We start from the raw sequence: 27756 nt of genomic DNA, 5'->3' as shown, positions 1-27756 counted from the left end.
CAATTCACAAGTTGTATGTTTTATAAATTAATGTTAATTCATATGTAGTATATAAATAAATTTAATTAGAATAAATAAAAATTTATTTATTTTATTTTAGACTTTATAAATGAAAAGACTAATTAACTAATATAACGAATTATAATTAATGTAGTATAATTAATTAAGTAATATATAAATTATAATAAATTATATTAATTATATTAATATTTAAATATCTAATCAAATCAATTAGTTGATATAATTAAGTCAGTGCAATAAATTGTATTGAATGAATTAAAACAATTAAATTAGGAAACACTCTCCGAAGCATGCCACGTCAGCTTCATCATTAAGTGCAGACATCCGATTTTTATATAATAGAATAGATGTGATTAAATCTCTGCGAAGCTTGTTTGTGATTGTAGGAAATGCTCGTTCATAAACAATGTCATTACACCTGGAAACTTTTTGTGCAGAAAATATGCCGTAATACCTACGAAGGTTGTTGCAAGCTATATATATTCCAAAGTTAGGAGTGAGACTCGAATTCGAAACCTCTAGATGAGGATGGAAAGATTATGCTATTTGAGTTATAGCTAGTAATTTTCATTCTATTGATATTAAATAGGGATTAGTTTTTGCATGCAAGTTTAATTATTTGTCTATGATTAAGTGGGGCTGATTTAATGTAAAAAATTAACTTAAAAGGGTACAAAAATATTGAAATTTAAGGTTGATTTTTGCCTTTTTGGATTAAATATTTGGGTCTCGTTATATATTCAGCCGCTTTTATCAACTAAGTTTAATCAAATTGGTTTAAATCCAACAAAAATCACTAACACAACGTAGGTGTGAATAATACGCTTTCTATTCTTTGCGTTCCTTTTTCTTTGTGTATTTTTTTTTTATATTCTTTTGTGAAAAAGGAGGAGGATGAGATGGTGATATTGATGATGATCATGATGATGGTAAGATGGAGGAAGAGGAAGAAGACAAAAGTGGAAGAAGAGGCAAAAGAAGAAGAACCACAAAATTACAAAAATGTAAATACGCACGCGTATATAAATTTAACTTAATTGGACATAGTTAAAAAAAACTTGATTATCTAATATTTCTGTAAATATTTTTAGAATTGATTGAACTTGATTTTAATTGAATTGGAAATTACTTACAAATATTTATATTTGGATTGCAATTTAATCGGAACTAATTATGATTTTTGTCGTTTTATCTCTTATTTATATCACAAGCCGTTTCAATTAATCAGACAATATTATTATTCAATTACATTGTTTATGTTGTTGTTGTAGTAAAAATAAAATAGCTAATTTTTTTTTCAGTAAATCAATATTAAGTTCTTAAATTTAATCCTAAAAAGGTTGAAATCTATGAGTAAAAATAATTGTAAAGAAAGAAAAAGGGAAAGGAAAAAAAAAAAAAAAAAAGAAGAGAGAGAAAAGGGACTTTAACTCCTGAAGAAGGGGTTTAAGGCATATAGACATGGGAGCTGTGAGACTGTGGAACCTAAAACCCACGTTACTTGGTTGGCGTTCGTTTACTGGGTCGCATCTGGAGTGTGCGTTTTTCACTCTCTTCCTCCTCCCTTCTCCCATTTCCTTACATTACACCTCACACCCTCTCTCACTTATTTTATTTATAACCGTCTCACTCACTTGAATGTCGGCACCGCAGAGGCTTCTCTGCACTCTCTCTTCCAGAACCTTCCTCTTACTTCCATTTTCCCATCCCTACAGAACTCTCGCTTCTCCTCCTTCTCCTTTCTCACTCATCCCAATGCCTCGCAATCAGGTACTCACTTTACGACCTTTTGATTTCGTTTTAATTTTCATCTTACCTGCTTTCGCGCGAATCGGATTCTCGTTTCTTAACTCACCTCAAAGTAGTTAGTTATTTATAACTGATTAACTGTCGTTTTGATTTTCATCTTACCTGCTTTCGCGCGAATCGGATTATCGTTTGTTAATTCACCTCAAAGTAGTTAGTTAGTTATAACTGATTAACTGTCGTGTTTGAAGCTCGAATTTATAGAATACTGTTCCGATTCTCGATCGGAGCTAGCTTGGAACTTCGAAACGCGCTAGATTTTGAAGTGATTGATTGATTAATTGAGTGAGTGAGAGATTGTTCATTTTTTGTGCAGCGGAGGGGACAACAATGGAAGGAGAAACCGAAACGCGAAGGGGAATTATCGGCTGCGGCTGCGGCTGGGGGAGGTGCAATTACTTCTTCTGCTTCAGCTGGAACAGTTACTAACGGCCTTGCCGGATTGCGTATTGCTGAAAGCGGGGCGGCGAAAACCAGTGTTGGAGCTGGTGTCCAAGATAGGAAGGTGATTTGGAAACCGAAATCTTATGGAACTGCGAGTGGAGTCGCAACTGCCGAAGCTGAAATGGCTGGTAAAGGTGCAGCTGATGCTGATGCTGCTGCTGCTGCTGCAGGGGCTGAAGCTGTTGTGGCTTCGCCCAAAACGAGTGGTAGTCCCAGTTTGAGCAAGTTGTTTAGCGGTAATTTGTTGGAGAAATTTACTGTGGACAACTCCACATACTCGCAGGCGCAAATCAGAGCTACTTTCTACCCAAAATTCGAGAATGAGAAGTCAGATCAAGAGGTTTGATCATGTGCTTTGTAAACAATTCAGTGTACGTTTAGTTCTGAAAATATTGCTTATATTATAGTTGTTCTATTTGCCTGTAGATAAGGATAAGAATGATTGAGATGGTAGCTAAAGGTTTGGCTACGTTAGAGGTATGTTTGTTGTGCTTTAAATTTTTGTGTTGGTTGGGAAATTGTTGAATGGTGTGATTTTTATGATTTTATTGATTTTCATTGGTGGAGTTAATCTTGTTGTCCTGCATGTGCAGGTTTCTCTCAAACACTCTGGTTCTCTTTTTATGTATGCGGGTCATGAAGGTGGAGCTTATGCGAAAAATAGTTTTGGAAATATGTATGTTTGTGACAGATTATGTATATTTTGGAATTTTTTGTTTCCTTATTTACCTTATGCTCGTTGTTTTTTTCTTGAATAGTAGTCATGCAGCAACGTGGATAATGGTCATGCCTTAGGGCATGATAGTTTTTCATTCATAAATAAATAATTTGCTAGGAGTACATTCCCTTGGCCTCCATTTCTCCCTCTACTCATATCCCTTTGTTATGCTTTCTTTATGCGGTTAATATTTTTATTTATGGTTCATTGCTCTTTTCCATTGTTGCAGATATACTGCTGTTGGTGTATTTGTACTTGGGCGGATGTTTCGCGAGGCTTGGGGAGCTGCGGCTTCTAAAAAACAAGCTGAATTTAATGATTTTCTTGAGGTAATTTTGGAAATTAGTATAAAATTGAATAGCATCTGGGCTTTGTGGTAGTGGCAAACATGTTTGGAAATGCAATGATTATCAAGCATGGAATTAGAAAGAAAATGCAGTATCCCCCCCCCCCCCCCTTTTTTTTTTTTTTCAGTTTTTGCATTTTTCTTAAGTTTATTCCATTAAAACATTTCCATGGATGCTTAATTTATTAGGTTAAGAATTGTTGTATTTTCTGTTCCAAACACTGGGCCACTTTGTGCAAATTAAGAGCTTTTTATCTGAAAAAATTCAGGCTGCATGTCCTTGTGTAATTTGTACTGTTTGAGCATAGATACCTTAGTTTGATATTGTTAATTGCTAACTATCTGCTGAACCCACTTTGCTCTTTCATTTTTGGGTAGTATGTATACTAATTTACAATTGTTTGCAGAATTAATTATGCAGTGATTTACTAATGATTTGCGTACAAATAATGTGATGGTCTTGAAACATGTGGATGACTTCATTTTCTGTTTTTCTTATTTTAAAAAAAATCAATATCTTCCCAGTTGTGTTTCTTTTTCATAATTCAATTCATTTTGTGATCTCTCTTGTTGTGCATGCACTTTTCAGTTCATGTGGTTGTTAATTATATTCACCATGTGTAGATAAGTTGATAATGATACCAATCTAGGATTGTATTGCTACTTTTATTTAATCTCTAGTTTAAGTCATGCTTAAAACTGTCATTATTATCTTCTTTTCCAGAGAAACCACATGTGCATATCAATGGAACTTGTAACTGCTGTTCTTGGTGATCATGGACAGCGTCCCCGAGAAGATTATGGTATGAACAGTTATTTTTTGGTTCATTCAAGAAACTCAATGTTAACTAATGTTCTACACACAAGATCAAAGCTTCATGGTCATGGAAATCATTACAAATTTGTCATGTTAATTCTTTGTTTCATATATATATATAGAGAGAGAGAGAGCAAGGTTTGGTCTACATCTTCCTTAGATCTTTTATTAAGTTATTTCTGATCCACAACCTTGACTATTAAAACAATTGAAAGGTACATGGGTCACTGTTTTCCCCAGTATCTGGAGTTGAGAAAGCAATGAAGTTTTCCACAGAAGTGTATGAGTTAATTCTTACATGGAAACAACAAATGCATCCAACTCAAATGATTCCAAGATTTACTCCATGTGGAGTTTTGCGTAACATTCTTTTGTATCTTAACTTCATTGTTATTGTCTTTTTCTGAACAGCGGTAGTTACAGCAGTTACTGAATTGGGCAATGGAAAGCCAAGGTTCTATTCAACTCCTGAAATAATTGCTTTCTGCAGAAAATGGCGCCTACCTACAAATCATGTGTGGCTGTTTTCAACAAGGTGAACATTCAGGATCTTTTTTCTTTTACATTAAGAAAATAAATAGAGGATGTATATTGCTTAGCATATCATAAATGACTCAAATATTATATTTCTTTCGAATCCAGTTTCCGACTTTGGAGTTGCACTTTAATTCTGGATCATTTCTACTTAAATATGTTTAAATTGAACACCTTTTGTTTTTTGAATCCATAGTTTTATGTGTTTATATGGTATATTAGGTGTTTTCTTATTTTATTTAGGAAGTTGCAGAGGAATTTTGAATTTTAACTGAAAGAAACTGTTTGATTCATTTACTGTCTGGGTTCATCTATCACGATTACCTTATTGTTATAAGGAATGGTGGTACACGAGTTCCCTACGATCCCTATCTCGCTTCCTTTGATTGATTTTCTTATTTTGATGGATATACTTCATTTTTTGGGTAAATTACATTGACATCCCTTAACGGGTACTTAGTGTAATATTTATAAGGGTGGTCAATGTTATTTTAATAAATACAAGGGTTCGAGCTATTTTATTTCAACACATACATGTTGACTTGGACCTTAATATTATCTGTTTTGAGGTTTTTGTGGACAAGCCAATTGAATTTCACTTTCATTTCTTTATGTAAACATAGGAAATCAGCATCATCCTTCTTTGCTGCCTATGATGCTTTATGTGAGGAGGGTACTGCAACACCGGTATGCAAGGCTCTTGATGAAATTGCAGATATATCTGTACCAGGTTAAGATTAGCACAATTCATTTTACTTGATCTTCGTGCCCTATGCTTGACAGTGTCATACACAAAAGTGTTCTATATTTCTATCTTTTCTTGTTATTTCATACATGAAAATGTTCTATCTGAAGACAAAGTATTTGGTTAAAAGCCATTTTCAAATGATGATTTAAAAGAATATGTTTTGCACAATGGAGAAATATATAACATCTCCGAAAGCAATAATATTACATGCACACTTGGTGCCATAATTCAACTTTGCTTACTTCTTACCATGATCATCGTCTCTCACTTCTGCATCCACCATAGTCGACCAAGATATTTTTGAAGTAAACTTTTGGTGATGTAGCAAGGAATATATTCGACACTGAATTGAATTTCTATCTATCTATGAACTTTGAACTTTTTAATGTTTCAAATGGATCAAGTATATAGTTTATAGTTTTGTTCTATGTTATTTCCTTTTCATTCCACCTGAGATATGTTTATTTTGACATTTTGTTTTCATCTGCTGCTGCTGGTTGTTGTTGTTGTTGTTATTGTAAAATTCATTGCTATATCTATTTTCATAAATGTAGGTTCAAAAGACCATATAAAGGCCCAAGGTGAAATTCTGGAGGGTCTCGTAGCTCGTCTTGTGAGTCATGATAGTCCAAATCATATGAAGAAAATTTTGAAAGAATACCCTTTTCCACCTGCTGATGGAGGTATGATCAGTGGTTCTCTCTATATATTGTGTGCTAGCTGCTGTACCGCATCTTATGCCTTGTTATTTTATTGGTATTATGCTCGTTAGTTGAGGAAAGAGAATTAGATATGCCAAGGCTTAGGATCATTGAGTAATCCCTTTTATGCATAGTACCAATATTTGATCAAGAGTACCTGAAAATTGGATTTGGGTTATGCAAATGGAACCCTTTTTTTCTGTGATAATGACTTAAACCCTTTTCTTGCTAAAAGCGTACCTTTTTGCTCCTCCTAATTGTTAGTTGAAGTTCAAAGAAAGTTGAAATAGCATATAATTTTTTCCATTCTCCTTCAGATGCCCTTGATTTGGGACCAAGTCTAAGGGAAATTTGTGCTGCAAATAGGTCTGATGAAAAACAGGTACAGCATAAATACATCTTGATTTGAATTCATTCTATTGTAATTCTTGAGGTGGATTTGGATCTGGGTCATCAGTTTATGATACCATCTTGTCAAGCTAGGAGTGTAAAAAAACTAGGCAACAGTGGGATGGAACCCTATTTGAGACCCAATGCAGGATATGTGGTTCCACATTCACCCTGTTCTTGCTATTTGTTAAATGACAAGTTCATTCATGAAGGATCCAAATCCAGATGGATTTTTAAGTAAATGAATTGACTATTGTGTTTTGTTATTCTTCTACAGCAAATAAAAGCTCTTCTTGAGGGTGTTGGTAGTTCTTTTTGTCCCGACTACTCGGATTGGTTTGGGATCGGTGCTACTGATTCTCATTCAAGAAATGCAGACCGATCTGTTCTTTCAAAGTTTTTGCAAACCAATCCTGCAGACTATTCAACTAAAAAGTTGCAGGTCAGTACATCCTTAAATCGTATAGTTACACATGGAAATTTGTTAATTATGACAAACTGTACTAAATCGTTCAGTTCATAGTTATACCTTTCTTTTTAAATTTGAGTCAGGAAGTTGTCCGGTTGATGAGGGAAAAACGCTTCCCCGCTGCATTCAAATGTTATCATAACTTCCATAAAGTTGATGACATATCAAGTGACAATCTTTTCTACAAAATGGTCATTCATGTACACAGTGACTCAGCTTTCAGGAGATACCAGAAAGAAATGAGGTCCCATTTCAATCTGATTTATTGTTGAATGCTCAGCTTATTAATTTTCTAGAGAGCCTTCTATTATCTTGCAAATTAAATTTTACTTGATAACTTCTGAGCTGCAAATGTTTGGCACTTTCAGGCATAAACCTGGATTATGGCCACTATATCGAGGTAAATGCTTTTTTCCTTTTAATCTATCTATTCATTTATTCTGAGATTTGCAAGCTAATGATTCTGACTCACTTGTGGTCAATTGTTGATTGTCTTATTCACATGTGGTGGTTCTTGCTAGTCTCACGTTTCAAAAGTTGCATTTGATATGTGTATAATTGTTTATAAACAAATATATGCTGCTTGTTATTATCATTTCGTCACAGCTCTCTAAGAACTTAACGTATGCCCAGGATTCTTTGTTGATATCAATTTATTCAAGGCAAACAAGGAGAGAACCACTGAAATTTCAAAGAATAATAGTACAAGTGAAAGTGCTAGTGATAGCTCTGAGAAAGAAGAATTAGCTGATGAAGATGCAAACTTAATGGTCAAATTGAAATTTCTTACGTATAAGGTATGGATTAGTGCTTGAACTTGATTTTTTTATGTATTTGTATTATTTATGAGGAAGAATTCATTTTGTTATTGTAACTTTCTATCTTATTTTACCTCTCCTCCTTAGTTGCGAACATTTCTCATTCGAAATGGCTTGTCAATTCTGTTTAAAGAAGGTCCAGGTGCTTACAAGGCTTATTACCTAAGGTAAGTTTAACGGGGCTTGTATTTGACAGCTGAAACTATATTATAGTTTGCTTTCATATATTTTGATGGAAATTTAAGGACACATAATTGTATTGCATAGTTTATTTTTAAATGCATGTTCCAAGTTAATGTACATTTTCACATCTGAGCATCTTTTTCACCATCAGTTAGGTTGCAAAAACATGAATGCCATAGAAATGATCTTTATGGTCTAGGAAGTATATTAAGCATGAATTGTTGCTTCATAAGAAGGTTTCTTTAATAACTCTTCAAAATGGTACCACATGGCATGCACATAAGGACTTTAGCGGATAAACTTTGATTCTCGACTAGATTCATTTGTAGTATGTGTTACATCGTTAGAAGCGTTTGTGTTCTAAACAAATAACACCCGCAGCCACCCACATACCCAAGCAACTTAATGTGAGACAAATAAACCAAGAAAAAGTAAACCGCCATTAATTCCAAACCTGTGTTATACCCTATCCTTCATCTATGTCCTCCTTCATGACATGTTTTATCAGCATGTTAGTTATTCAGTTCTGGTTCAGTAATTCCAAGGGCATAACCAATTATTTAGCATAATAAACTTGTTATTGAAGATGTAATATTAAAGGATTAGGAATATGTTGGTAATATGTTTATTCTTTTGTCTACGTAGTTTGTAATTTGAACAAATTTTATATTCATCTTATATTTGTTTGCTTTGACATCACAGACAAATGAAAATATGGGGAACCTCCCCAGGAAAGCAGAGAGAACTTAGCAAGATGCTTGATGAATGGTACACCTGCAATTCTAGTCATTTTTCTCTTCTCCTATCTGTTTGTCTATTCTTTGTTTTCCTATTTTGGTTGGTGTAATTGATTAAGATATATTCTCTGCATACAGGGCTGTCTTTATAAGAAGGAAGTATGGAAATAAGCAACTATCATCATCAACTTATCTTAGTGAAGCTGAACCTTTCCTTGAACAATTCGGAAGACGAAGTCCTCTGAACCAGGCTCTAATAGGCTCTGCGGGTAATTTAGTTAGGACTGAAGATTTCTTGGCCATTGTTGAGGAAGGCCAGGACGAAGAAGGTGATCTTGCAGCAGAGCGGGAGTCAGTGTCACCTGGGCCTAGTATCCCAGTTCAAGACACGGTCCCAAAAGCTGATGGGCTGATTGTATTCTTTCCTGGTAATTCTACTTATATGTGAAACCTTCAGCAACGTTAAAATATGTCAAGTTGATGAGTTGGCTGTTTTTCTACTGCATAGGAATCAGTTTCAGCTAGCATTATTGAGTGACTTCTTGGTGTTTTACTGTGATCACAATGAGGATTTTGTTTTAGAATTTTTTAGATGCTAAGCTAGTTTAGGAGAGAGAGTTTATGACAATCTTTTCTAATTGCCTGTGTGTGTAATTCAGGCATAATTGATTTTGTTGTAGGTGAACCCATGATTATTACATTTTTCTTAAGTGTAGTTATGCAGCTTGGTCTTTGTTATTACTTATCTATAAGAGGTTTTCCTTTTCTTCCAGGAATACCTGGTTGTGCTAAGTCTGCCCTTTGCAAAGAATTGCTAAAGGCTAAAGAAGGATTAGGAGATGAGCGGCCAATGCATAGTCTCATGGGTGATATGATAAAAGGTAATATTTCTCCTGTAGGATCTAGAAATGGACAAACGTTGGTTTTTAAATTGTAAAAGTTCTTCCTAATATGATTCAGGTTCATATTATTTCCCTCGCTTAGTTGTTCCTATTTATTGAAGTTGTAAACGATCACTGGGATCATGTGTTAGTCTTGATAGTTAGGTTAAGAAAGTACCTTAGTATGTGGAAATTTCACATATTTGATCATGTGGATTTTCTCCATTGATTATATTTTCTTATGAGACCTAGGTTAAGGTCCTCTTCCCCTCATCAATCATGAAATTTTTGTATATGATCATGTTAAATTTTTACATGAGGGTCCATTCTCTCTTAGCATTGCCTATAATACTTGAATATATATATATTTACCAATCAATTCTTCTCAGATAACTAAATTTTGTGGCTTATCAACAGGAAAATATTGGCAGAAAGTGGCTGAAGAACGCAGAAGGAAACCAAAGTCTATAATGCTTGCTGACAAGAATGCCCCAAATGAAGAAGTTTGGAGATTGGTTGGTTAAGTTATTTCATTGTGGCCTCTTGAAATTATGTTTTCTCTTCCCCACACTTGGTTCCCTCTCGTATCTCTTTCCCTGTTGTTAATAGGATCTCGTTTAGTACTTTTGTGACTGTTCTTCTGTCGATGGTATCATTTTCATATTTAATTGTTTAGTACTTGATCTTGCTTCCATTGGATGTTGTCAATTCATGCAGTGGAAGGGGAGCAAATTAAATTTGAGTTGTGGTTGACATTAAAAATGAAATAAGAAAGAACAATTCAATAATTGGAAACTCATTCCCCCCACTGAATTAAAATCTTTTGTCAGGTGGCCTTTTATTTTCCTTGTGAATGGCCAGGATAGTACCATGTTCCCACACTTCTCTTAGACTAGCAAACAGAAAAAGTAATATGATGGCCATGCATTCTTGTTCATGTTTTGATGAGTTGCCTTTGTGAGGCTTGAATTGATATATATTTTTGTCATGAAATTAGCTTTAGGGAAATCACCTGCTTCTTTTGTTGGTTTAATTTAATTTAATCTACAATGTTTATCATCAATTATGCCTTTCTCTGCATCATATAACTGTTAAAACTCTATATGCATTAACAAAATCAAATATGCAGATAGAAGACATGTGTCGCAGAACCAGGGCATCTGCTGTTCCCATTGTGCCGGATTCCGAAGGTTGGGTTTGTGGTTAATCCTACTTTTTTCTTGACTATATCCGTTAGTGTCTGCTGTATTATATAAGGGCAGCATCTTCTAGCCCAACATAAACCAATTAGGAAGCATTTACTCAATCTTTCTTTGTGTTATACTCGAGTCCAAAGCAACCAGAGTGAACTGAGTATTTATTTGGCTTTTAAACTGTGACTAAAGAATTGGTCGTCAAAAGAATGAGGCTAACAACAAATACTAGGTATGCATTGATCAGAAGCATAGCTGTGGCATACTATGTCTTGGTGATAAAGAACTTGAAATTCTGAAATGAGTTTTAGTTTCTTTCTCGTCTGAATATATCTGTATCTTCGATTCTGCAGGAACTGATACAAATCCATTTTCCCTTGATGCATTAGCTGTTTTCATGTTTCGTGTGCTTCAACGAGTCAATCATCCAGTATATATCCCCTTATTTTTCTGAAATATACAATCCTTCAATTTTCCAGAGGTTTTGTTACCTTCCATCTCTGATTCCCCCCCCCCCCCCCCTCTCTTTCAAATTTTTGAAGGGAAATCTGGACAAGGCATCTCCAAATGCTGGCTATGTGCTTCTAATGTTTTATCACCTCTATGAGGGCAAGGTATGATGCTTCTTTTATTTGGACTCCATTTCTAGGTTTTATTAGTTTCTAAACTGATTTTGCCAATGTCAGAGCCGTAAAGAATTTGAGAGTGAATTAATTGAGCGTTTTGGGTCGCTTGTCAAGATGCCACTGTTGAAGCCGGATAGGTACATTTATGTTAATACTTGTGTTAGTACTTCGTAACAATTATATATATGTTCTAATAGCAATTTAACAGCCTGGTAGCATTCATTGTATTCCATCATTGTCTATACTTTTGTTTATTAAAACAACTGACAATTGATTCTCCTCAATTTAAATATTGTTTCCTAGTTCCAAATTGGAATACCTTGATTTATAAATTATAAGAGATAGGTCAAGGTGGAAAATTGTTGACACTTAAAAACATTTAGAATAGATTATATTCATTAATCCTCTTGTCACTATTACTTATTTTGTTATGCTTTCATCTGTCCGTAGGACTCCCCTTCCCGAGGCTTTGCACTCTGTCCTGGAGGAAGGAATTGATCTATATAAGCTTCACACTAAAAGACATGGAAGGTCAGTCTTATAGAATTTTAGTTTGTATACTGTAGAAACTATTACACTATTTTCTGTGTCCAGATTTTGTTTCTTAAATCTTTTTAGAAAACTTGTAGTAAGTAGATGTCAAGATCATTTCAAATTAAATTGAATAGGTTGTAACAACAAATATGATTTACAGAAAAATATATTAGTTAAAAACTGTATCACCTATATTTCAAGGAGCAAAATGTCGACAATAGCCAATAGTAGACATTGAAATTTCAGGAACTTTCTTAGTACCTGAAAATCAATCCCTCTTTAAGATTGGAACCTTTTTGAAGTTGTTCACCCCCTCCCCCTTCTCTTTTTCCTTCTTTCCTTCCTCTTCTTTCTTCTTGTAATTTGATCAACATTGCCATTTCTATGGTGGCCATATAGAACTGTAGTCGAAGTATATGTAATGTCCGTTATCTTGATTGATGACAGGCTTGGTTGATCTGTCTACTAGCCTCTTGTTTACTTTTATTCCTTATCTTCAAAGTTTTTGCTATAAACTGAGAAGTTTATGTAGTCTTGCATTGATCATTATTGTGACAGATTAGAATCTACCAAGGGGTCTTATGCACAGGAATGGACAAAATGGGAGAAACAACTACGAGACATCCTTTCTGGGAATGCTGACTATTTGAATTCAGTTCAGGCTAGTACATCTGGCATTGTTCTTCCTCTATTGTTATACACCCCGCGCATTTTTCTTCGCTGTTATCTCCTTTTCTCATTCAATATAACCAACTATTATCTCCTGGTTTAAGCTGTTATTGCTTTCGCACACAACATCTGCAGGTTCCGTTTGAGTTTGCTGTCCAGCAAGTTCAGGAAGAATTACAGAAGGTTGCCAAGGGTGATTACATACCGCCAGTTACCGAGGAGAGGAAACTTGGAACCATCATTTTTGCTGCCCTCAGTCTACCAGTTACAGAAATTCATGCTGTTCTTAACAATGTAAGGGAAACGTCTGCTCTTCTTGAATTGTGCTCTCTTCAATATATCAATTAATTCTATACTTTTATATACTTTTGGTAGCTACTAGAACTACTTTGTTGGGGAATAAAGTTCACTCCTACGTGTATTTCATCTAGAAAGAATGTTTGATTCTGTAATATCTATGTATGCAGTTAGCCAAGAAGGATCCCAAGATTGAAGCTTTCCTTAAAGACAAGAAATTAGAGAATCTTAATCGTGCTCATTTGACTCTTGCCCACAAGAGAAGTCACGGCATCAAAGCTGTAGCTGACTATGGCCTTTTCCTGCATAAGAAGGTACCAGTGGAGCTTACAGCACTACTCTACTCTGATAAGATGGCTGCATTTGAAGCATTTCCGGGGTCAGTTGAAGGTGAGAAGATAGATTCCAAGAATGAGTGGCCTCATGTTACCGTATGGACTGCTGAAGGCGTTTCTGCCAAAGAGGCCAACATGTTGCCACATTTGCTTGCAGATGGGAAAGCAAATAGGATTGTCTTCAATCCTCCCATCAATATATCCAGCACAATGGAGTTCTTTTGAGCATTCAGTTCCTCATCTACCCTTCCAAATTCCTAAATCCCCATGGCACTAACATCAAGAGATGATGGAAAAAATTTTGTAGGAGCGAGCATTTACTAGAGATATTTGTGTACATATAGGCTTATTACAAGGTGATTTCTGCAATTGAGTGGTGGGGTATTCCCGTCTTGGCTTGTTTCACTTGGTTCTCTTTCATGTTAAGTTATCAATTTATATGTATTTTTTCCAATGGAATATGTGTCTTAGGGTTGGCGTTGCTGTCAGAAGGATTTTTTTGCCCTCTCCTCTCCTACGATGTGTACAAAAAAACGTCAATAAAACATTCATTCGATAGATTCGATATCAGATATACAACCAAAGACAGCACATTGGTGTTTCGTATGCTTTTTAGTGTACCACTATCTCAATCAATTTTCCACTCTATACATGAGAATGATAATTTAGTTGTCAAATAATTAACAGACATGCATACAACAACAAAGCTTGTTGATAAATAAATAAATTAAACAACCTTAACACTAGGCCTAGGCTTATATCATCAGCCTGGTCGAATATTATGAGCTGATTTGAGAAGAAATGTCTTCTCCGTGAGTGACGCAGGTATCATCATTTGAATCTTCCTTTGGTGTCATACTCTCAGCATATCCTTCGCAGTCTCTGGCGAATTGACAGTATCGACATTTCCATCGCTCATCTTCAGGTGCATAGCTTGCCTCTCGTTGTCCATGCCAAAACTCAAGACAACTTTGAATCTGATTCTTTAACCATTCAGAATCATACTCAAATTTATCTTCCGCCAGCAATGACTTATCTTCTTGATACTCATATCTGACATGACGAAAACAAAACCATGTACTCCTTAGAAGAGAGAGAGCATTTTGAAGTCCTTGCCAAAGGGATCAATGAACAATATTGCCAGAGCCATAAATTTGCACTCACCTTAACAGAAGCTGATCATGAGCAGGGGCTAGCATCTTCAAGGTGTTTGTGTAATATCTCAGCATATCATCAAGGGTCTGCATTTTCTCCAAGTAATCAAATTAGGAAAGAAACATATGTAGACCGTAGACGCATGCTTCAATCATTAACCAACTGAAATCACTTCTGTAAAATATTGTGGTATTGTGAAAATGTTTGACAAAGGGTTGGGACTAATGCTTTCATGAAAAACTTGAGAGGTACTTTTCCAATATCAAAACAAACTTTAAGGCTATACTCAAGTAGAGCTTAGTAATTTAATTTGTTCATGATTGAAATACACACCAGATTCTTGTCACTTGCAGATACACAGAAATCGGAGCCAGCAATTGTCACTTGCAGATCTTCGGCAAGAATATGGTGAGGGTTTAAGCTAAAATAAGTGAAAAACTTTCCAGAAGGGAAATCATTGGCGATTGTATTGTCCCACAAGTACTTGTAACACATCAGTTGAAACCTGCCAAATATAACATATAATGATTCAATCAAACGCATTAGGACACAATATCGCATTTGACAGAACAAAATGCATGGCAGAAGATCCAGCATACCTTCCGTTTCTTCGTTGCGCTTCAGAAGGAAGTGTATCTCGAACACGAGTTTTGGTGTCAATTAATATTGGATTATGATGTTCTTTTGTTAATGGCATCTGAATCTCATCAATCACTCCCACCATCCATACATTGCCTATATATGCTATTCTGACAACAGAAGTTAGAAGTTAGAAGTCTCATCATCATCAAAACAAAACACAACAGAATCCCACCAACAACACAAGACTTCTTTAAGTCTCTTCAGTAAATTTTATATTTCTATCAAATGCAAAGTGTTATTACTTATTATTACTGAGCTACGTGTACACCAAAATTAGCCCCCAGTATAAAATACATGTTGGAATACAAATACACATTGAAAATAAATTAAATTACACATGTATTTACACACAAATACATTGGTAGCTTATTTTAGTGATTGATTTTGGTGTACAAATAATATTTTTGTATTATAATAGCATCAAATTGAGTCTTTTACAATATCAAATTTAAGCAAGTATTCCATTTTTTAATAGAAGGGAAGCCTTGGAGAAATGGCTGAGTTATCTCCGTGTGACCTTGTTCAAGCCGTGGAAATAGCCACTGAAATAATCATCTCTGGCTGCCCTTTATGCTTTGGAAAAGTCTAGGGGCCAGCAACTTTGTTAAATTCTGGCCAGCATATAACCAGCAAAGAAAAGTGAGTCATTGGATGAAATCTCACACCAATCTCACACCATTAAAACCATCATTGATGGCTATTTGATAGCTACAAATCACAAAAGTTGTTGGCCCTTAGCATTCCTCTTATGCTTTAATACTAGAATCACACGCTCAACTCCTAACACATTGTGAAGTATCATTAGCTTACATTGGCAGTTCGCGAGTTAACCCTGTAAACAATAATTGATTCACACCATGAATAAAATTAAGAAACTTCAGGGCCCAACCGTCTTCTTTTGTGGCGATCTTCACCGCCACCCGTTTCATAACCTTCACAGCAATACAATGAGTGTTCATAGATATGACAAAATGGTCCAAATGATCATAAAAGTTTACAACATGATATCAATCAATCTAACAATAGTATGTACCTCTTCTTCAAGCTCCACATGTCTAGCAATACCAGCTCTCATTGCCTTGGTGGTCCTCCGGCCACCGCGGGTAAGAGAGAATTCCTTCTGTTTCTCGCACCATTCCTACCTCAACATTCAACACACACACACATGAAATCAGTTATGTCAAATTGCCATCAATAACAAACCAAACTACCAAAGCATTCATACACAAATAATATGAATGAATGCATTCATCAATTAACCAAACGAATATTGGTGTTTCCTTTTTCAGAAAGAAACTGAATTGAGCTGAAAGAAAAAGGGGCTTTTTGCCAATTAGGTAGAAAATACTAACACCGTTTAATCTTTAGCAATTAGCACAATGAAATGAGCACAAATCTCGAACACCCCATTTGAAAAAAATATGAAAAGATTGAAAATTGATTACCGCGGCAGTGAGATCAGTGACGGACAAGCCTCGGCTCCTTCTATATCGGTGGAGAAATGAATCATGGAGCCTTGTTTTCTTGGGCAAGAGGTCTTCAATATCAGGGTGGTTAACATTGCCATTGCCATTGCTAGTTTCAGTTGATAACCTTCGCTTGGCGAGAAGAGTGATTGATTTGATGGAAAGAGCGTTGGTGTGAAGAAGGGGAGAAGGAGGAGAAGGTGAAGAAGAAGAAGATCGAATGGAAGCAGAAAGAGAAAGAGAGCGAGCAGAAGAGGAAGAAGCTAAAGCAAAAGCAGCTTCAATGAGAGCCATTTCTTCATCACTCACGATCTCAATTGGGATATTATTTGTACTTTTATGGTTGTTGTCGTTCACGACACTCAACTCCTCCTCCGAGGATGTCTCGGCCATGTTTGTGTCGTGAGAAAGTTGACCGTTCGAATCGGCGCGGTTTGAGGGCACACCTCGATTTGAAGTGCACCCCACTTACCCTTTCTTTTCTCTTTCTCTCTTCTTCATCAGAAATCAGATATTGAATTCATTGCATATTGCTTTTGCCCCTTTGGTCTTTCTTACTCTATGCTTCAACTTTCAACCTTTTAAGTTCTAAGAAACAAACTTCTTCGACAAACTAACCTTAATAAATTATAGTTATATTATATAGTAGTTGATTGATTTGTAGGCAAGTTAGTATATATGGTAAATAGTTTTAGTTATATTTTTTTTAGAGAGTCATTTTCTTAAAATGGTATTTCTCTCTCTTCTATTTATAAAATATATATTCTTCTTCCTTATAACTTTTAAAAAACTTTCTCTTTAATCCGTTTTAAATTTTTTGTGTTAATTAATGTTAACTTTATCCATTTTTTAAAAAAAAAATAAATTATTTTTTATAAAAATATCTTTTAACAAAAATTTTATTTTTTATCATTAAATTTTACTTACCAAAATACTCTTTAATAAATTATTTTTTTATTGATTAAATTGTATTTTTATCAAAATATTCTAAAATACCCTTCAATAATTTTTTTATTATTACATGATAATTTTACAAAAATTTTTATTAACAATTATTTTTATATTTTACTATTAATTTTTCGATATTAATATATATTATTTTAACATTAAATAAAAAATCTTAGTAAAATTATTTTTTAATATAAATATATATTAATTGTTATACATATTAACAATAGTAAAATTTTTTTATTTAATATTAAAATAATATATATTGATATAAAAAAATTAATAATAAAATATAAAAATAATTGTTAACAAAAATTTTAATAAAATTATAATTTAATAATTAAAAAGTGATTGAAGGATATCTTAGAAAAAAATAATTTTAATTATTAATTTTTAAAAAAAATATTTTGATAAAAATATAATTTAATTAATAAAAAATAATTTATTAAAGAGTATTTTGCTAAGTAAAATTTAATAACAAAAAAAATAAAATTTTTGTTAATGGGTATTTTTGTAAAAAATAATTTTTTTTTTTTGAAAATAGATAAAGTTAACATTAGTTAACACAAAAAAAATTAAAATAGATTAAATATGAGGTTTTTTAAAAGTTATAAGGGAGGGGAATATACATTTTATAAATAGAGATGAGGGTTATATAATTTTAGCATCTCATAGGGGAGGAAATTGGTATTTTTTCTTTTTTTTTTTAAATTAAAAGTGAGATTCGATTCCAACTTTTAAGTAAGGATAAAAAAATTATGTTATTTGAATTATGGGTTTATAGTTTGTTGGCAATATTTTTAGTTATATTATACACAAAATAAACCATTAATGCATTGGACTATAAAATTATCACATATTTATTTTTATAATCAAATTTTAAAAATAATATAATTAAATTAACAAAAATTATATTTACACATCAAAATCAGTCACTAGTATATTTATATAATTTATCTTATTTTTTAGTATATATTTTATATTTTAGTATATATATATATATATTGTACATAATTCTTACAAAACACCAAATGACACTATTGTAATAATTTTTTAGAATTCATTAAATTCAAGGGGTAAACAATCTTAATTAATAATCAAAATTATAGATTACACAGAACATCATTTGCTTACAATAAGATTTTTTTATGTTGTTTATATTTTATTTACAACTTTAGTATGTAGGGAAGAGACACAAACCAAAAAGAATTTTCTCATTCTATCTAATTATATTACATAAAATTAAATAATACTAAAATAATACATTGTTGATAGTTTTACACATATATTCGGTCATGTAATATTAAATCAATAAAAATAATTATTTTTATATTAACGGTCTGAATAATCATTTAAAAAATAAATATAATAAATTATTATATAAAATATTTTATATTTTTAGTGCATTACAATAAAACTCCATAAAATAATACAATTATAAGATCATATAATACTTGTTATGATGGGTAACCAAAGATTAATGGACTGGATTGATAAGATTGGCCCAAACGTTTGGAGGAAAAAACCTCTGATTGGATTTGCGTCTGGGAGCTACCGTCCGACTTGTATATGTAGAAAAATGGGGTTGGTACATGTAAAACACTCTGATGCCTAAGTTAGCAAAGGGTTTTAGCAGGTTTAGAGAGTATTAGAATTTAGAGATACCTAAGGGGTGTAAGTGTATTTATAGTCGTGAATCAATAACCACCGTTGAAGTAGTTTCATCTTTTTAGGTGGATAACTGTCCCTTTATCTTAAAAAAATTGATATATGACTCTGACAGTAGGTTGAGAGATTTTAGGGACAGTTACTTATTTAAATAAACATTATCTGCTATTATTCGATCCCAACTTCTTTAAAATAAGTTAGTATTAAATCCAACTTCTCGTGAGGACGTCAGTATCGAATGAAAGCTAATCTTTAAATTGAGTCTTTTATTTAAATCTGGGCCTTAGTATCGAGTCCGGATACGAACAATACTGGTGAAAGGCATAGTCTTTGTATCCATCCATATTTCAGCCCCTGCTGCCATATTGAAATTTTCAGTAGGCGATTATATTTCCCTGGAAAACTGGTACATCACTATGCTATTTCCATAGCATTACACATCTCAAACATGACAAACAATTTCTAACTTATGCGAACACGTGTTCATTAGTCATATTTAACTCTGCATATATTTTGCCATATATATACATAATCCTGTGATTGTTCATATCTATAATTTCTTCCAGATATTTGATCTCTATTGCTTGATGCTGCCTAGAATAAGTACATAAATTAATCAAATAGTCATTTCACTCTTCTATTTAATTAAATATTAAAATTTGAATTACATTTATGTATGTATATAATAATTTATTATCAATTAATGACATTTTTTAAATCACTAAAAAAAATTAATGACATTTTTTAATAAAATCTCAAATTAGATATTATACAAAAAATTTTGTAACAAAACTCAAATTAAATGGATTAATTCTTAACAAAAAAAATTTCAATCAAATAAAATACCTAACTAAATCCAATTAAATATTGTGTGTGCATTTTTTTGTGTACGTACATTATTTTCTTTTTTGTTTATCTTTTTATTTACACTCTTTTTACTTTTTATTTTTTTCTCATATTTTTTTTATTATCATTATCATAGCTACCATCTCTTCTTTCTTTCCTTTTTCATTTAATTTTTTTCCTTTTTTTCGCTTTTTTTTTAACCATCACCATCATTATCATTATTATTATTATTATCATCTTCTTTTTTTTAGTTAAATATTACACAATTAATTTAATGATTCATTTAGTTATAAATGACACAATTAAAAATTTTAATATCAAAATTCAAAAATTTTCTTTGCATAGTTAAAAATTTTAGGTACTATTTTTTTGATAAACTCTGTATAATTCAAAATTTTCATTCTTCTTCTTTCCAAAATTCTTGTGTCACGATTAAGACATTTTAGTGTCAAAATTAAAAAACTTCTTGTGTCATGATTAAAAAGTTTTAATACTATTTTTTGTTAAATTCTTCATAACTCAAAACTCTTCATTCTCCTCTTCTTCTTCTTTAGTTTAATAACACATAATTAATTCAATAATAACAAAATACATCATTTAATTAGAAATGACACAATAAATCTTTAAAAAATTACAAGTCCAAAACTTTAACGCACTCAACCATTAAAGACATTCAAATATATTTTAGAACAAAAAATACATCAATTTATTGTAAATAGCACATAAAATGACTAAATCTCACTCTTATATGTGAATTTAATACTACCAAACTAGTTCAATGATAAGAAAAATATATTATTTAATTGAAAATAACACGTTGAAGAAATTTCTATGTTACGATAAAAAAATTTCGGCGTCAAAATTGAAAAATTTCTTGTTTCACGATTACAAATTTTTGTTACTATTTTTCTAATAAATTTTGTATAATCCAAAACTCCTCATCCGCCTCTTCTTCTTCTTTTTTCATAATCATCATTTTCTTTTTCTTCTTCTTCTTTTTTCACATTTTCATAATTCTTATTTCACTATCTTAATAAGAACTTGTGTTACGGTTATTTGGAGTCAAAATTGAAAAAAAAAAATTGTATCACAATTAAAAAATTTTGGTATTATTTTTTAATAAATTTTATATAATTCAAAAAAATTTCTCACTTTATTCTTTCGCGTCATTATTATCATTATCTTTTTTTTCTCACCTTTTTTTATTGTTTCACTTTTTTATAATTTTTTTATTTTACTTTTTTAATAAAAGTAAAAATATATAATGCTGTAAAATTATCAAAAAGAAGAGGAGAAAAAATACAGCAATAAAAATAACAAAATAAAACGATGATAAAAAAAATATGTAGTGAAAAAATTCAAAAAACAAAAAAATATTTATATTAAAGAGCGCAAAATATATGTTAGTAAAATTAGAATATGTCAACATGTTCTTATTAATAAAATTAATTTTTGTTGAGATTAAATCGATTAAATTAAATTTAGTGGTAAAAAAGATTAAATCGGATTGAATTCTTAATATGTGGAATAAGAAAACACAGTCAATAAATAAATAAAGGGCATCCCACGAGAATTGAGAAAAAATGTTTTAAAATAAAAACGATATTGAAGTTTTGAGAAAGAAAAATAATATAAAAAAATTGAATTGAGACCTTGTCTATATAATATATGAATGGATGCATGTGTGATGTGTGTCAAGAATGAACGAAAGATTGTAACACAACCTTCAACTTGTCTCAATATCACATTGCCACCATAACCCCATGCATGCCACGTGTCCCTCCACACTCTCTTCATAAACCACCACACCCTCTCTGCTGATCTCTTCAATAATCCTCATCACATTTCTCATCATAAACACAAATCAAAACATGGGGAGAAACATAGGATCCCTGTTGCTGTTGGCTCTTGTTATTGTTGTTCATCATGGAGTTGTTGTGGCCACACCCAAATCAATGGAGCTCTACAAGGATCAGGATGAAGAATATTGGGATGAGAGACGACCTTCTTCTTCTTCTTCAGATTCAGGGTTTTTGTTGCAAGATGCAAAGAGTGTGGTGAAGACTGAAGCTGGGGAGATGAGAGTGATGAGAAGCTATGATAGTGGTTTTGGTGGTGGCAGAAGGAGTTTCGAGAGGCTCATGCACATTGCATTCATCACCATGGAACCAAGGTCCTTGTTCATTCCTCAGTACCTTGACTCTAATTTGGTCATCTTCATCCGAAGAGGTATGTATAATAAATAACAATTAACAATTATTCACTCTTTGTTGTGGGTTCTTCATGATAGTTTAGAATCATTGATACTTAAAAATTGTTTGTTGGTAGAAATTCAGGTGAAATTGATAGTTAATAGGTAAGAGGCGTTAAATAATTTATAATTTGATAGCTGATAGTCATAGCTGGTGACCGATAGTTATTAAATAATTTAATTTGATAGAATGATTTACTAACGATCTTTAACTATCAACTTTACTCACTTCGCATGAAAGTAACTCCATTTAAGTTTTCACTTTATATTACTTAATATAATATACTTCAATTTAGTATATTTGATTAAATTATTTAATATAATATATGTTCATATTTGGTGTTAATTGCAGGGGAAGTAAAATTGGGATACATGAATGGAGATGAACTAGCAGAGAGAAGATTAAAGAGTGGGGATATATATGTAATTCCAGCAGGATCTCCATTCTATTTTCTCAACATTGGTCAAGGTCAGAGACTTCACATGGTTTGCAGTATTACCCCAGTTCAAGGAACACCCACACCTACCTTCCATGTAAATAATATCATCTCATAATAACTAATTAATGTCACTATGATTTGCCTCAATAATTAACAGCATTCTTTAATTTTTGTTCTAGTCCTTCTATATTGGTGGTGGTGCCAATCCAGAGTCTATTCTTTTTGGATTTGACCCTGAGATCCTTCAAACTGCATTCAATGTAAGCTAATATTCTTAATTTTTGCATTCTCATCCTTCAATTACTACTGTTATTTATTTATTTGTATATGTATGATTAAATAATAGGCAACAAGAAGGGAACTAGATAGAGTTTTCAGTGCAGAATTAGAAGGACCAATAGTGTTTGTTGGTGATATTCGTGAGCCTAGTTTGTGGACCAAGTTCCTTCAAATGAAGGACCAAGACAAAGCCCAACACTTGAAGAAAATGGTGGTACAAGAACAAGAAGAACATGATGATCATGATCGTGATCATTATGATGAGAAAGAAGAAGATGAAAGGACAAGTTGGTCATGGAGAAAGCTATTGACCAGGATCTTGGGAAATGAGAGCAAGAAGAAAACAGATTACAAGGGCAGCACTGGTGGTTCTCCTGATTCATACAACCTCTATGACAAGAAACCAGATTTCAGAAACAGTTATGGTCATAGCAGTGCTCTTGATGGTGACGAATATCATCCACTCCGAGATGTTAACATCGGCGTTTTCCATGTCAACCTCACTGCGGTATAAATCGTTAAATGATAATTTAGTCAAATATGTTAAACTATCTTAAGTATGAATGACCAGTTTATTAATTGCATGCATGATTTTGATGTGTATGGTGGCAGGGATCGATGATGGCTCCTCACGTGAATCCAAGAGCAACAGAATATGGAATCATACTTCGAGGTTCCGGCAGAATCCAAGTGGGGTTTCCAAATGGCACCAATGCTATGAACGCTGAGGTTCGAGTAGGTGACGTGTTCTTTGTCCCTAGATTCTTCCCTTTCTGCCAAATATCGTCAAGGACGGGTCCTTTGGAATTCGTGGGGTTTGCCGATTCTGCCAAAAAGAACTATCCGCAATTTCTGGCAGGATCGGTGTCCCTCGTGAGATCTATGATGGGTCCTGAGCTCGCCGCGGCTTTTGGTGTCCAAGAGGATACCATGCACCGTCTCGGCGATGCTCAGCGCGAGGCCATCATATTGCCTTCCACGTGGGTTCCCGTTGGTGGTGACAAGGAGAAAGGCAAAGAGCCACGTGGCGGAGACAGTCGGGAGAGAGAAAAAGAGCAACGTGGCAGAGATCCCGAGGAGAGTGAGAGAGAAGCTGGTGGTGACGAGGAAAAAGAAAAAGGCAAAGAGTCACGTGGCAGAGATCCTGAGGAGAGGGAGAGAGAAAGGAAGCCGCGTGATGGTGGTGCAGAGGAGAGGGAGAAGGTGCCACGTGGCCGAGGTGGTGATGTGGAAGGGAGGGAGAGTGTGCCACGTGGTAGGGATGTGAAGAGGGAGCCAAGGCCAAAAGCGGAGGAGGAAAGAGGTCCTACTGGGAAGGATTTGGCTAAGAATTTAGTTATGGGTATCATTGATGTTTGAGGTCTTTGCTTTTTGGACTTTATGTTTCAATATTCTTAGGTCGTCGTTATTATTATATAGTAAGCAGTGAAATTTTGTATTGTCGTTCATGTTGTGCTGTGGACTTGTTTATGTAGTGAGACCTGTGTTTGGTTGTGATTTGTGAATAAAGTTTACTTTCTTTCTTCCATTTTTCTATGAATTGAATATTGTTGCTGGAGAAATAAAAATTTCTGATTTATATAACTTTAATTTGAACAATTTGTACTTTTAAGAGAGGATTTCTAACTAATTTATCTGATAGGATTCTTAGTATGTTGATATTTCCTTTTGAGTGAGCATTGGTCGTTTCTTACTAGCTTCGAAGGAACTAGTCTTGCAAGTTGTGGAAAAAATCAATTAAAAACTTTGTATTTATACTTGTTAGTCTATGAGTAATAGAGTAGTAGTTATGTTAGTTAGAAAGTAGTTACTTTCTGTTATTATAGTATAGCGTGGACTTGGTTTTTGCATTGTAATATTGTTGGTCTATATAATGTGCAGGGACTTGTATAATGAATTCAACCAACATATTCGTTTTCTTCACTCACAGCCTATCTCAATGATTCTTTTGCCAAGAAATCAATTTCTCCTCTCAACTCTACTCTAGCAACAGTAAAAGAAAGTAATGAGTTATGTTAAGGCTATACTAAAATTAGTTATCAAAATTATTTATCAAAATTAGTTATCAAAATAAGTTATCAGTATATATATGTTAGAATATAAATATATATTAAAAATAAATTAAATTATATATATATTTATACACAAATATATTAGTGATTGATTTTAATAATTAATTTTAGTCTACAAATAGTATTTTTGAAAAGTAATTTAGCGTTAGAATAATAATACCAAATAGAACCTTTTGGCAAAGACACCTTGCCGTATTGCCTTTTAACTATTTTGTGAAATAATATACAAGTTATAGAAGTTAGTAAAACGAAAAAGTAAGAATCTAATTACTTTTAAATTAAAATAATAAAAACTATATTTGACTTTGGATAATTTTAAAAATAAAAGTCCAAATAAATAATAATCTCATTTAAAAATAAAAAAAAAAATTGAAGAGTTAAAGGGTATATAAGTCACGTGCAAAGCACGTGTATAAGAAGATCTCGCAAGTTATCTGGAGACGAAGAAGCGAGCAGAGCAGCGTAGATCGAAGAACGCAGCCATGAGAAATGGAATCCACCTCTTTCTCTTTGTTCTTCTCACTTTCCCTCTCTTCTCCCATTCCGAAGTTATAACCCTAACTTCCGACACTTTCTCTGACAAGGTACCTTCTTTAAACCCTCGTTTTTTTCCCCAATTCTAAAACCCTCTATTCTTATTATTTCAATTTCTTCTTTCTTTTCCCCCTTCATAGATCAAGGAGAAGGACACTGCGTGGTTTGTCAAGTTCTGCGTTCCCTGGTGCAAGCATTGGTAATTGATTCATTCATTCTCTTAACTGCTTTTATATGATGTTGCAATTTTCCAGAAATGATTTCATTGAACTGTTAAGAGTGATTTCTAAGCTGTAAAATGATGATGCTTATTATTACAGTAAGAACTTGGGGACGTTGTGGGATGATTTGGGAAAAGCAATTGAAGGAACTGATGAAATAGAGATTGGGGAAGTGGATTGTGGCACTGACAAACCAGTTTGTAGCAAAGCTGATATTCATTCATATCCCACCTTTAAGCTCTTTTATGATGGTGAAGAAGTTGCTAGATACCGAGGTGATTTCACTTTTTTTTTTTCTTTTCTTTTCACTTTTGGTGCTTCATGTCAAATTAAGCTTCATCAATGCAAAACAGATAGAGTTCTTTTTTATTTCTTATAATTTCTGATTTGGAAAACCAAACAAGGGATTACCTCAGTCACCATGATGTGGAAATACATGAAACCAAGTTACTAATGCTGTAGTGCCTGAATGTGGAGATGCAAGATTTTTCTCTTTAAACCTGAGAGGTTGTGGTGATCATCGAAGGAGCTTTGTGGCATATGCTTATAATGTAGTGTCGCATGTTTCTTAAAATCTCATGCTATGTTTGAGTCTACTCTGCACTCTGCTTCTACATTTATGAGTTCAATGATTGATATCTTTTGTTCTTGTAAAATTCTGAATTGCATTTGACAGTTAATTGAGTATCAACACTGTCAAGACACAAGTGCGTGAATGGAGGAAAATATTTTTGAACTTCCTTATAGTCTTGGTCTTGGATTATTGGATATAATTTATGTGTGATTCTTTACTGCTTTATCTAATTATCTAAGCAGCCATGAATGAAGAAATGTATTCTTTAACTCAATGAAAAAAATCATGGCCTTTTTTCACCATCAATTATTAACTGATTTATCCACTTAATTATTTATTTGTTTTACTTGCTGGATGCCTGTATTATCTATTCCCTCATTGCACTCTCACCCCATGTTTGAGGGAGCATTAATAGATCGAATTTTATGCTTCCATGTTTTTTGAATTGCCAGGTTCAAGGGATGTTGATTCATTGAAGAACTTTGTTTTGGAAGAAGCTGATAAGGCAGCAACAAATGCACAAGCACAACAACTAGATAGTGATAGAGAACTATAACTACTTTTTGAGGTATATCTTTTGCTTCAGCTTTATTTTTTATATTCTCTGTCTGGACCCTCCAGTGTTATCTCTCAGCTCTTACGCTGAAGAAATGATCATGCTAAGATGCACTAATCAGAGAAAAAAAATAATGGTTAATCAATCAATAGTTACCAACTTCTTTAGTTTGTTTACCAGCCTTCTGATTGAAATCACATCTGTCATCAGATGTTAAATCAATTCATCGTTTAATTACTCATCTGACAAAGGAATCGTTCTTGTTAATTTGCATGGTGTACAGCCATTTCCTGGACCAATACCTGTTCTATGAGATACGCGATGCACAAATTTAGCGATTTTCTTTTGGGATTCGAACTGAGATTAGCAAAGATACATTCTATTCTGCTCTGACCGGCATTTGTTTGTTCGACCATGCAGTTGTATGAGTTTAGAACTAATCTTTGTATACTACCACATTTTGTATTGTCTTTTCTATAGTTTACAAAACCGATAGCATGTTGTTTACGAAAAGGGTTCAATTGAATATGGACGAAGATGGATTGTCTCCATTTAGTTTAATTTGCCAATTTTCTTGCATACTTTTGCCACATCAAGGTAGAAGCATGTGATCTATCATTAATCATTGATTTGATAAATATATGATTGCTCAACAAATTTATCAAACCAAGCCTGAAATGGCAACCTGATTTTTCATTTTCTTATCATATATCATACATTTTAGTTTCGCTTTGTTCACATTTGGAATCTGTTTTGCAAATTTTGGTTTGAATGTGAACCATATGAACTAGAGTTCCTACTGATTTTAACATATATAGTGAAAATACTTACTCCAAT

General features: G+C 33.1%; 4 protein-coding genes across 4 annotated transcripts; 3 read left to right on the top strand and 1 right to left on the bottom strand.

Moving 5' to 3' along the window:
- Positions 1-1469: 1469 nt before the first annotated feature.
- LOC112736551 (tRNA ligase 1) lies at positions 1470-13873 on the top strand. The gene is made up of 27 exons (XM_025786053.3): positions 1470-1791; positions 2144-2611; positions 2698-2748; positions 2865-2947; positions 3219-3318; positions 4060-4138; positions 4564-4687; positions 5310-5416; positions 5989-6117; positions 6453-6517; positions 6803-6967; positions 7078-7238; positions 7363-7394; positions 7628-7791; positions 7900-7979; positions 8698-8763; positions 8871-9160; positions 9506-9613; positions 10031-10128; positions 10743-10803; positions 11160-11236; positions 11349-11420; positions 11493-11569; positions 11883-11963; positions 12525-12627; positions 12771-12929; positions 13103-13873. The coding sequence occupies exons 1-27, from the start codon at positions 1660-1662 to the stop codon at positions 13490-13492; spliced, it is 3522 nt and encodes a 1173-aa protein (XP_025641838.1). The 5' UTR covers positions 1470-1659; the 3' UTR covers positions 13493-13873.
- LOC112736552 (exonuclease V, chloroplastic) lies at positions 13804-17201 on the bottom strand. Its single transcript, XM_025786054.3, has 7 exons — positions 16510-17201; positions 16098-16202; positions 15875-15996; positions 15022-15171; positions 14756-14927; positions 14432-14508; positions 13804-14320 (listed from the first exon to the last, which is right to left on the bottom strand). The coding sequence occupies exons 1-7, from the start codon at positions 16921-16923 to the stop codon at positions 14047-14049; spliced, it is 1314 nt and encodes a 437-aa protein (XP_025641839.1). The 5' UTR covers positions 16924-17201; the 3' UTR covers positions 13804-14046.
- A 4482-nt stretch (positions 17202-21683) lies between these two features.
- LOC112736548 (vicilin-like seed storage protein At2g28490) lies at positions 21684-24490 on the top strand. The gene is made up of 5 exons (XM_025786051.3): positions 21684-22221; positions 22596-22777; positions 22863-22943; positions 23030-23470; positions 23575-24490. The coding sequence occupies exons 1-5, from the start codon at positions 21864-21866 to the stop codon at positions 24319-24321; spliced, it is 1809 nt and encodes a 602-aa protein (XP_025641836.1). The 5' UTR covers positions 21684-21863; the 3' UTR covers positions 24322-24490.
- Positions 24491-24548: 58 nt separating this feature from the next.
- Positions 24549-27585, top strand: LOC112736549 (protein disulfide isomerase-like 5-1). Its single transcript, XM_025786052.2, has 5 exons — positions 24549-25618; positions 25709-25767; positions 25889-26064; positions 26816-26931; positions 27203-27585. The coding sequence occupies exons 1-4, from the start codon at positions 25517-25519 to the stop codon at positions 26917-26919; spliced, it is 441 nt and encodes a 146-aa protein (XP_025641837.1). The 5' UTR covers positions 24549-25516; the 3' UTR covers positions 26920-26931; positions 27203-27585.
- The last annotated feature ends 171 nt before the right edge of the window (positions 27586-27756 follow it).

This window comes from Arachis hypogaea, chromosome 13 (assembly GCF_003086295.3).
Source record: "Arachis hypogaea cultivar Tifrunner chromosome 13, arahy.Tifrunner.gnm2.J5K5, whole genome shotgun sequence".
Taxonomy (NCBI): domain Eukaryota; kingdom Viridiplantae; phylum Streptophyta; class Magnoliopsida; order Fabales; family Fabaceae; genus Arachis; species Arachis hypogaea.
The sequence above is the reverse complement of the archived record's forward strand: the minus strand, read 5'-3'. Positions and strand labels throughout refer to the sequence as shown.

Excerpts from the sequence above, each read along its gene's own strand:
- LOC112736548 (XM_025786051.3), top strand. The coding sequence starts at position 21,864 with ATGGGGAGAAACATAGGATCCCTGTTGCTGTTGGCTCTTGTTATTGTT. Across the intron at positions 22,222-22,595 it reads GGTCATCTTCATCCGAAGAG|GGGAAGTAAAATTGGGATAC; the intron begins GTATGTATAATA and ends TGTTAATTGCAG. Across the intron at positions 22,944-23,029 it reads TCCTTCAAACTGCATTCAAT|GCAACAAGAAGGGAACTAGA; the intron begins GTAAGCTAATAT and ends ATTAAATAATAG.
- LOC112736551 (XM_025786053.3), top strand. The coding sequence starts at position 1,660 with ATGTCGGCACCGCAGAGGCTTCTCTGCACTCTCTCTTCCAGAACCTTC. Across the intron at positions 8,764-8,870 it reads AGCAAGATGCTTGATGAATG|GGCTGTCTTTATAAGAAGGA; the intron begins GTACACCTGCAA and ends CTCTGCATACAG. Across the intron at positions 10,804-11,159 it reads CATTGTGCCGGATTCCGAAG|GAACTGATACAAATCCATTT; the intron begins GTTGGGTTTGTG and ends TCGATTCTGCAG.
- LOC112736549 (XM_025786052.2), top strand. The coding sequence starts at position 25,517 with ATGAGAAATGGAATCCACCTCTTTCTCTTTGTTCTTCTCACTTTCCCT. Across the intron at positions 25,619-25,708 it reads CCGACACTTTCTCTGACAAG|ATCAAGGAGAAGGACACTGC; the intron begins GTACCTTCTTTA and ends CCCCCTTCATAG. Across the intron at positions 25,768-25,888 it reads GTTCCCTGGTGCAAGCATTG|TAAGAACTTGGGGACGTTGT; the intron begins GTAATTGATTCA and ends TTATTATTACAG.
- LOC112736552 (XM_025786054.3), bottom strand. The coding sequence starts at position 16,923 with ATGGCCGAGACATCCTCGGAGGAGGAGTTGAGTGTCGTGAACGACAAC. Across the intron at positions 14,928-15,021 it reads GCGCAACGAAGAAACGGAAG|GTTTCAACTGATGTGTTACA; the intron begins GTATGCTGGATC and ends TATATTTGGCAG. Across the intron at positions 14,321-14,431 it reads CATGATCAGCTTCTGTTAAG|ATATGAGTATCAAGAAGATA; the intron begins GTGAGTGCAAAT and ends TCGTCATGTCAG.